Source organism: Bombina bombina, chromosome 7 (genome assembly GCF_027579735.1).
Source record: "Bombina bombina isolate aBomBom1 chromosome 7, aBomBom1.pri, whole genome shotgun sequence".
Classification (NCBI taxonomy): Eukaryota; Metazoa; Chordata; class Amphibia; order Anura; family Bombinatoridae; genus Bombina; species Bombina bombina.
The window spans coordinates 575,858,607-575,869,742 of NC_069505.1; the positions used below are offsets into that span (position 1 = coordinate 575,858,607).

At 37.3% G+C, this 11,136-nt stretch overlaps 1 protein-coding gene across 1 annotated transcript in view; it reads right to left on the reverse strand.

Moving 5' to 3' along the window:
* The window catches only part of LOC128667100 (proteasome subunit beta type-7), a 74,377-nt gene extending 68,446 nt beyond the window's left edge, over nucleotides 1–5,931 (reverse strand). The window contains exon 1 of the mRNA XM_053721993.1: nucleotides 5,597–5,931. Within this exon, the coding sequence (XP_053577968.1) occupies nucleotides 5,597–5,661 (65 nt within the window). The 5' untranslated portion in view covers nucleotides 5,662–5,931. The remainder of the gene's footprint in view (nucleotides 1–5,596) is intronic.
* Between the last annotated feature and the right edge of the window lie 5,205 nt (nucleotides 5,932–11,136).

Sequence of the window (11,136 nt, forward strand, 5' to 3'; positions counted from 1 at the left end):
TTGTGGTGTGCATGTGTGTTTGTGTGAGCTGTTGTGTGCATGTGTGTGTTTGTGTGAGCTGTTGTGTGCATGTGTGTGTTTGTGTGAGCTGCTGTGTGCATGTGTGTGTTTGTGTGAGCTGTTGTGTGTGTTTGTGTGAGCTGATGTGTGCATGTGTGTGTGTTTGTGTAAGCTGTTGTGTGCATGTGTATGACCTGCTGTGTGCATGTGTGTGTTTGTGTGAGCTGTTGTGTGTGTTTGTGTGAGCTGATGTGTGCATGTGTGTGTTTGTGTAAGCTGTTGTGTGCATGTGTGTGTTTGTGCCAGCTGTTGTGTGCATGTGTATGACCTGTTGTGGTGTGTATGTGTGTTTGTGTGAGCTGTTGTGTGCATGTGTGTGTTTGTGTGAGCTGCTGTGTGCATGGGTGTTTTTGTGCCAGCAGTTGTGTGCATGTGTGTGTATGTGTGAGCTGTTGTGTGCGTGTATGTGTTTGCGTGAGCTATTGTGTGCATATGTGTGTTTGTGTAACCTGCTGTGTGCATGTGTGTTTGTGTGAGCTGCTGTGTGCGTGTATGTGTTTGTGTGAGCTATTGTGTGTGTTTGTGTGAGCTGATGTGTGCATGTGTGTGTTTGTGTAAGCTGTTGTGTGCATGTGTGTGTTTGTGCCAGCTGTTGTGTGCATGTGTATGACCTGTTGTGGTGTGTATGTGTGTTTGTGTGAGCTGCTGTGTGCATGTGTGTGTTTGTGTGAGCTGTTGTGTGCATGTGTATGACCTGCTGTGTGCATGTGTGTGTTTGTGTGAGCTGTTGTGTGTGTTTGTGTGAGCTGATGTGTGCATGTGTGTGTTTGTGTAAGCTGTTGTGTGCATGTGTGTGTTTGTGCCAGCTGTTGTGTGCATGTGTATGACCTGTTGTGGTGTGTATGTGTGTTTGTGTGAGCTGCTGTGTGCATGTGTGTGTTTGTGTGAGCTGTTGTGTGTGTTTGTGTGAGCTGATGTGTGCATGTGTGTGTTTGTGTAAGCTGTTGTGTGCATGTGTGTGTTTGTGCCAGCTGTTGTGTGCATGTGTATGACCTGTTGTGGTGTGCATGTGTGTTTGTGTGAGCTGTTGTGTGCATGTGTGTGTTTGTGTGAGCTGCTGTGTGCATGGGTGTTTTTGTGCCAGCTATTGTGTGCATGTGTATGACCTGTTATGGTGTGCATGTGTGTGTGCATGTGTGTTTGTGTGAGCTGTTGTGTGCATGTGTGCGTTTGTGTGAGCTGTTGTGTGCATGTGTATGACCTGCTGTGTGCATGTGTGTGTTTGTGTGAGCTGTTGTGTGCATGTGTGTGTTTGTGTGAGCTGTTGTGGGCATGTGTGTGTTTGTGTGAGCTGTTGTGTGCATGTGTATGACCTGCTTTGTGCATGTGTGTGTTTGTGTGAGCTGTTGTGTGCATGTGTGTGTTTGTGTGAGCTGTTGTGGGCATTTGTGTGTTTGTTTGAGCTGTTGTGTGTGTTTGTGTGAGCTGCAGTGTACATGTGTGTGTTTGTGTGAGCTGTTGTGTGCATGTGTGTGTTTGTGCCAACTGTTGTGTGCATGTGTATGACCTGTTGTGGTGTGCATGTGTGTTTGTGTGAGCTGTTGTGTGCATTTGTGTGTTTGTGTGAGCTGTTGTGTGCATGTGTGTGTTTGTGTGAGCTGCAGTGTACATGTGTGTATTTGTGTGAGCTGTTGTGTGCATGTTTATGTTTTGTGCATGTGTATGACCTGTTGTGGCGTTCATGTGTGTGTTTGTGTGAGCTGAATTCAAGGGATGCCATCTTGGATGACGTCCCTTAAAGGAACCTTCATTCTTGAAGAGCCGTCGACAGAAGAGGATGCTCCGTGCCGGATGTCTTGAAGGTGGAGCCGCTTCGCGTCGGAATGATGAAGATAGAAGATGCCGTCTGGATGAAGACTTCTGCCCGTCTGGAGGACCACTTCTTGCCGCTTGGATGAAGACTTCTCCCGGCTTCGTTGAGGACTTCTTGCCGCTTGGATGAAGACTTCTCCCAGCTTCGTTGAGGATGGATGTCGGGTCTTCAAAATCTTCGGGGGTTAGTGTTAGTTTTTTTTAAGGGTTTATTGGGTGGGATTTATTTTTAGCTTAGGGTTTGGGCTGAAATAGAGCTAAATGCCCTTTTAAGGGCAATGCCCATCCAAATGCCCTTTTCAGGGCAATGGGGAGCTTAGTTTTTTTTTAGATAGGATTTTATTTGGGGGGTTTGGTTGTGTGGGTGGTGAGTTTTACTGTTGGGGGTTGTTTGTATTTTTTTTACAGTAAAATAACTGATTTATTTGGGGCAATGCTCCGCAAAAGGCCCTTTTAAGGGCCATTGGCAGTTTAGTTTAGGCTAGGTTTTTTTTATTTTATTTTGGGGGGCTTTTTTATTTTGATAGGGCTATTAGATTAGGTGTAATTAGTTTAAATATTTGATAATTTCTTTTTTATTTTGTGTAATTTAGTGTTTGTTTGTTTTTGTAATTTAGTTAATTGTATTTAATTAATATAATTTATTTAATTGTAGTGTAAGGTTAGGTGTTAGTGTAAGACAGGTTAGGTTTTATTTTACAGTTACATTTGTATTTATTTTACCTAGGTAGTTAGTAAATAGTTAATAACTATTTAGTAACTATTCTACCTAGTTAAAATAAATTCAAATTTAGATGTGAAATAAAAATAAAACCTAAGATAGCTACAATATAACTATTAGTTATATTGTAACTAGGTTAGGTTTTATTTTACAGGTAAGTATGTATTTAGTTTTAAATAGGAATTATTTAGGTATTAATTGTAATTTTTATTTAGATTTATGTTAATTATGTTAAAGTTAGTGGGTGTTAGGTTTAGGGTTAGACTTAGGGTTAGGTTTAGGGGTTAATAACTTTAGTATAGTGGCAGCGATTTTGGGGGCAGCAGATTAGGGGTTAATAACAGTAATGCAGGTTGCGGCAATGTTAGGGACAGCAGATTAGGGGTTAATAATATTTAACTAGTGTTTGTGATGCAGGAGTATGGCGGTTTAGGGGTTAATATGTTTATTATAGTGGCGGCGATGTCGGGAGCCACAGATTAAGGGTTAATAATTTTATTTTAGTGTTTGCAATGCGGGAATGCCTCGGTTTAGGGGTTAATAGGTAGTTTATGGGTGTTAGTGTACTTTTTAGCACTTTAGTTCTGTTTACTTTCAGTTTACGGTACGGATGTTGTAGTTATAGGCTGTACCGCTCACTTTTTGGCCGGACAGGCAAACTCGTAATACCGGCGCTGTGGAAGTCCCATTGAAAAAGGACTTTTTGAAAGCTGCGGTAGTTATGTTGCGTTACGGCCAAAAAAGTCTGCAGGACAGCTATACCTGCAAAACTCGTAATACCAGCGGTAGTGAAAAAGAGCCATTACGCTGCTTTTTCACTCATAACGCAAAACTCATAATCTAGCCGATTGTATTTAACATTGCACAAACAGTTCTGGTGAAATGGTTGTGCAATGCCGCCCCCTGCACATTCACGACCAATTGGCCGCTAGCAGGAGGTGTCAATCATCCCTATCGTATCAGATCGGGATGACTGCAGTCCCCCACCTCAGAGGTGGCGGATGAGTTAAAGAGCATCCGCAGATTAATAAATCTATCCCTTTGTATTTGAACCATAGCAAAATATTTTGATCAGAATCCTTTTGAAAAACGTATCCCATGTTTATCTATAGAAAACCACCATTAATGTCTACGTTTTGTAGATACAGTTTTGATAAAAAAAATTGAGTAAAATTCAAGAGCCAGATCTACTGAAAATGGCCCAAATAGGAGTATATCCTTTTTTTGTGAAAATGTGTATTTTGTGAAGTGGATACTTTATATCTATATATAAGTGAGTGGCACTACAGTGGGAGTGGTTTTTTTTTGTTTTTTTTTGTTGCTTAACCTTAGAGTAATCTGGACTCTTTCTCAGATTACAGCTGTGCTCCCCGTGGTACCTCGTACATGTGTGTAACAAGAAAAATGTCACACCAACACATAGCATTACATATGCATTCTCGTGCATCAGAATTTCTTTGTGCATCATTTTCAAATCTCTCTAGTCCATTTGAAATAATGTAAAAAAAATTGCAAATTACATAAACTACATAGCAGAGAAATCATGTGAAAATTGTAAGGTTTTTAAAGACCACATATATCAAATATACGCGATTAAAGCAAAAAGGAAACATGGTTGACAGTTGATTCACTATTTATGGCAACAGCCTAATGTGTTTCATTTCCGGTTATTTTTTTACTTAGCCATAAATATTAATCAATGAGGTTTGTACACTTAACTATTTAATATCATTATGAGTAATTTTATAATTAATATGATTTAAAACTTCCAAACCGTGAATGTTTATCCTAAATGTATTTTTGTATTTACATTATATACACGTTTTATATTTTATTAGTATGATTTGAGTTATATTTTTTAATATTTTTATTAAACCAGGAACCATTAATGTTTAACATTTGAACCTAGCACAGAAAAACTTTAACGCTGAAAAAAAGTTGTGGAAACAAAGGGAATTTTCAGAAGGTCAAAGTTGCTGAATTACAAAAGTCCAAAATTCAATTTAAAAGTTCTGCAAAAATAGTTTTTCTGATGTCCCCTTGATATAAAAGTTGTCAAGAGTCTTTGAAAAGTTTTTGGGGTTTTCAAACACATTAAGATGGCTTTCCATAGACATTCTAATGGGTTAGGGCCCAGTTCCAGAATTTGTTTGACTCTCTATGGGGATCTGTGTGTGCATGTGTGTATGTGGTACTGCAGATATATTTGTGATCCTGTGTGTCTGTGACTCTTTGCAAGTTCGAGAGAGCACAACCGTGTATGTGTGATTTTGGCTGACCTTGTAAATAATATCACACTTTGGTGGTAGCAATGTGTGTATGCGTTTGTGACCTGTTTGACTTTGTGTCTCTGTATGTGTATATGTGTGTCACTATTTTTGATTTTGCAGATACAACTGTGTGTAGTGTAGTGGCGGTTCTATGAGGGTGCTATACACTTCCAGTTCCAAATGCAAGTGTAGCACCCCCATTATGCTGCAAAGGGCTACATTTATTATGTTAGCCCCCCCAAGTATTAAGTTCTAGACCCACCACCGGTGTGTGAGAATTTGTGTATATATGAATTGTGTGTGTAGCCGTGCAAATATACTTGCGCGTGTGACCCTGTGAAATCTAATATTGCTGCGTTAAGGTTGAAAGGTAACAGACGAAGTCCTAGGGTATATCTTAATACGCTATACTTACCTGGGGCAATAGTATACTTACTACTAACACACTTATCTCACATGTACAAATAATCCACAAGGGTAACGTGCAAATACTTAACATGTTAGGACTCTCATACCACACAGTAATTAGACTTTATACTTCTTGGGTACCAATGTTACTAGCAATACTACTTCATACTTGGTGTTGATAGGAATCTACAGTTGCCAACTTTGCCAACACCTGAAAAAAATGAACAGTACTTTTCTGCAACACCCTGTTATTTATTGCCCCAAATGGGGGGTTACACAGAGTTCCTTTAATAACCCTAGAGAGATAGACGTGGCAATCACTTACCTTAGACAGTTTTCAAAGCTGAACCCCCCCTGTGGGAGCTGAGATACTGAGAGCGTTGGCAACATGGCGGTTAAATTGGGGTGCAGCCTTTTGTAGTCTGTAACGTTTTCTTTACCTGGATGCTGTCCTGATCTCTCAGCTTTTAATATTTTATTAATCTCCTACCCCTGTGCTTCTTTTTTTATAGGTTCCTTGCCTTGTTTGTTATTCGTTCCACTTTACTCTCAATCTTTTTCTTTCTAACACATTTTTAATTCTCTCTGTCTCTCTTATGTCTCTCTCTTCTCTCTACCCTTAGTTGCTGTCTGTTCGTTTTGTCTAAATCTTCCTGTGGGCTGCAGCATCAGATTTGCTTTCACTTTCATCTTCTTGTAAAAGCTGTGTATACTCACACAGCCAGTCACACACACACAAGCACACACACACGTACACACACACGCTATTGTATCACAAGCTGTATCCGTGCCAGCGCTTGGCAAATGATCTTATTTTTTTGTAATTAACTCTCACAGACCTTACTGAAAGCTCTTTCGCAGAATTTTTCTATAGTCGTTTTAAAGCAACAATAAATGCGAATAAATTCTATCATACATATCAAACAGCTCTATGTTAAAGGGACATGAAACCCACATTTTCTCTTTCATGATTCAGATAGAGAATGCAATTTTAAACAACTTTCCAATTTACTTGTATTATCTAACTTGCTTTATTCTCTTGGTATGCTTTGTTGAAGAAGCAATGCACTACTGGGAGCTAGCTGTTTGCATTGGGTGAGCCAATAACGTGGCATATATGTGCAGCCACCAATATTACAATGTTCTTCACATATTTCTACATATATCTGATGGTCTTTAGGTATATATATATATATATATACATATATACACAGGTATACCTCACTTTACAGCGCTTCACTTTACAGCGCTTCGCTAATACAGCGCTTTGTGGAGCTGAAGTTCAGCCTCCAAGGATTTTAAAACAGTGCTATAATCATCGGTAAATTGTGAGAAAAGTGACTGGCACCATTGTATTATGCTTAGTTCACTCTGTCTACAGCATTACAGTGCAATCTGTGTCTCAGTGCTATAGTCTGGCAAATTTTACTACAGTAATTGTCACTATTTTATTGGTACAGTATTTATTGAATAATAATTGAATACTGTGCTGTGCTAGTGTTAAACTAAATGCAGCACTATTGCACCCCTAATATGTGTTAGTTCAAACATGTTTTCAAGTTTTTAAACACACTGGCAAGTGAAAAGAAAGCTAAAACTGCCTTGTTTCACTTTAAGGCGGTTTTCACTTTACAGCGGGGCTCCGGTCCCTAACCCGCTGTATGAGCGGGGTATACCTGTATATATATATAAAACCACCCGTATATATGATTTTTATATATATATATATATATATATATAAAAAACCACCCTGTATATATGATTATATATATATATATATAACCACCCTGTATATATGATTATATATATATATATATATATATATATAAAACCTCCCTGTATATATGATTATATATATATATATATATATATATAAAACCACCCTGTATATATGATTATATATATATATATATATATATATATAAAACCACCCTGTATATATGATTATATATATATATATATATATATATATATATATATATATATAACCACCCTGTATATATGATTATATATATATAACCACCCTGTATATATGATTTTATATATATATATATATATATATATATATATATATATATATATATATATATATATATATATATAAAAAACCACCCTGTATATATGATTTATAAATATATATATATATATATATAAAACCACCCTGTATATATGATTATATATATATATATATATATATAACCACCCTGTATATATGATTTTATATATATATATATATATATATATATAAAACCTCCCTGTATATATGATTTTATATATATATATATATATATATAAAACCACCCTGTATATATGATTTTATATATATATATATATATATATATATATATATATATATATATATATATATATATATATATATATATATATATATATATATATAACCACCCTGTATATATGATTTTATATATATATATATATATATATATATATATATATATATATATATATATATATATATATATATATATATATAAAACCACCCTGTATATATGATGTCAGATCCAGCCCTGCACACTGTGACTGTGTATCTCACTAAACTGTTCATTAAACTAACCACTTTGGAAAACAGAGCCTGCAGTTCCTCGTTTTTCTTCATTCCAATACTATATATATATATATATATATATATATATATATATATATATATATATATATATATATATATATATATATATATATATATATATATATATAAAACCACCCTGTATATATGATTTTATATATATATATATATATATATATATATATATATATATATATATATATATATATATATAAAACCACCCTGTATATATATATATATATATATATATATATATATATATAAAAAAAACCACCCTGTATATATGATTATATATATGATTATATATATATATATATATATATATATATATATATATATATATATATATATATATATATATATACTCTCCAAAAAGCAGGCAGCTCACTGGTCTTTGCAGTAAAACTAGAATTTATTACATCAGTTTAAAAAACAAACGTTTCGGCACTGCATTGTGCCTTTGTCAATGTTATACAACAAAAAGTACAAGGACAGAGTGCACCCAAGCACCCCGGATCAGTTAACATACATTTAAAACAAACCCCCTTAAATAGAGAATATCCCCACTTAGCCTTTACCGCCATTCCTATTGCATGCTCGTTCAATCACCTAATCCCTGCGTCACGCTGACACGCTAGCCGTGCCTAGCGTGATGACGCATAGCACGGCGTTGTCATGACAACGTCCAAGGCATTACGTCGACGAATGAGCCAGATATCAGGCAAGAGCCGCTCTGGGTGTCCCATAGTATGTGGCTACGGCGGAGGCAATAAGGATGTGTAATCTTATCAGATTTTCATACCACACAACAAACATAATAAAAATACAAAGTCAGTGACTTTGTATTTTTATTATTTTTATTATGTTTGTTGTGTGGTATGAAAATCAGATAAGATTACACATCCTTATTGCCTCTGCCGTAGCCACATACTATGGGACACCCAGAGCGGCTCTTGCCTGATTAGGTGGCTGGTTTACGTTGGTTGCCCATAGCAACCGCTGCGCTTCAAGAAACTTTGTTGTTCTGAATATGCGCAGATTGGTCCCTGGTGTTCTCCTGGTATCTGGCTCATTCGTCGACGTAATGCCTTGGACGTTGTCATGACAACGCCGTGCTATGCGTCATCACGCTAGGCACAGCTAGCGTGTCAGCGTGACGCAGGGATTAGGTGATTGAACGAGCATGCAATAGGAATGGCGGTAAAGGCTAAGTGGGGATATTCTCTATTCTCTATTTAAGGGGGTTTGTTTTAAATGTATGTTAACTGATCCGGGGTGCTTGGGTGCACTCTGTCCTTGTACTTTTTGTTGTATAACATTGACAAAGGCACAATGCAGTGCCGAAACGTTTGTTTTTTAAACTGATGTAATAAATTCTAGTTTTACTGCAAAGACCAGTGAGCTGCCTGCTTTTTGGAGAGTATTGTTATGGTATTAGCAGAGCACCGTGGCATTATTCAAGTATGATTGTGCAATCCTATCTATGACTTTATATATATATATATATATATATATATATATATATATATATATATATATATATATATATATATATATATATATATATATATATATATATATAAGCAAAAAGAGTCAGTTGCACTCTCACAAACAGTTCTCCAAGGGCCAGGGTGCTAGAGTAGTTGAAATGTAGCAAAACAGGAAACAGCACTCTCTGGACTTAAGTAAAAAACAAGTAGTTTATTCAGTAACGTTTCGGGGAATGCTCCCCTTCATCAGACCAACAACATACAAGTGAGACAAACATTTAAGCATACACAAACCCCTCCCCCTAGTGCAAAAAAACCGCCAAAAATGGTTGCCATAGCAACCAAGCAACCAGTTCAAAGTAAATACATTTACCAATGCAACAATGACATCAAAGAAACCAGATCATTATGGTTAATTAGCATCAGGTCAATTAGCAAATCAACACATCATCCTACCACATAATACACCTGCTGTATATTAGTACTTCTAATACCCCAGTGGCAGTGTGTCCTTTTAAAGAGACATATCACAATATTATTAGCTAAGTACAGGAACACAAGAATGTGTAGAAAAAAGGGGTTGAAAAAACGTTTAGTTAAACATCGGCACCTCATCATATTGAAATGCAATTCACGTAATGCACTTATAGTAAATGCCTAACTCATAATACCCGTACTACATAGTCAAGGGTCATGTGTACCATAAATGCTATAGAAGCAAATAGCAGCAAACTCGTTATACAGATACCTCAAACGATGTGACCGTATTACATGCACAAAGTGTAGCACGACCTATGTAATCACCCTGTTCAGCATCGGACCAACCTTGCGCTGAATCTAGCACAGTTACTAGCGGAACAACAAGGGATATGCGCATGCGTGGAAACCCGGCGCAGTCCAGCCCCCAATGCTCCAGCTAGGTACCCAATAGGATAGAAAGGACAAGCCCCCACACAGGACAAACAGAGTTATTAAAATGGCATGGTAAGAGGGCCCCAAGGTACTACTAAGGGAAGGAAGGGTCCGGGTCATGAACGTAATAAATGCAGCAGGATATGCAGTAGATAGTACAACACCCCTAATACCCAGATATCAGGAGTCACCCACTTAGGTCTCGTAACCCAGCTAGTTCAGTCTGACATACACGATGAGAAGGGTATATGCGTCTGTCATTTCTAACCTGTCAGCACCGGTCTTGCGGTCAAGGCACCTATTGTCCGTGCATAGGCAATTTTACAGGGTCACAAAAAGGATGTCTATAAGTGTGCGCATGCGTGTAAGCCATGCCCAGTCAATTATTACTGTGTAAGGCAAGGTCCCTGATAGGCCGTCTGGGACAAGCCCCTATCCCTGTGTGAGTGACAGTTTTGCTATGAGATAGGGGGGCAGGGGTCCAAAGTCAAAAGATATGTCGGTCACAGTATGTTTCAGGCTGATGCTGTGATTACAGGTTTGCTAGAGCCCGGTGGCCCAGAATTATAAGGATCGCTATAAAGGAAAAGAGACCCCTAAACTAATGTGAATAAATACATAGTACAGGCAGGTCCCATCCCCCTAGATACAGAAAATACTAGTGCTAACAGGGTTCAGTAGTGCAAGGTTAGTAGCACCAGCACTCAGTGATGTGTCAACACTACGGTGTGCATCAAAAGTAACATCCACTAATGTACATAACAGAAACAACCTAAATAAGGGTACACCCATTGGGCACCCCTCCTGGAGGATAAATATGGGCAGAGCCTACAGCCAATCAGCAACCAGACTTCATGAACCCACTGTGGATAAAAGAAT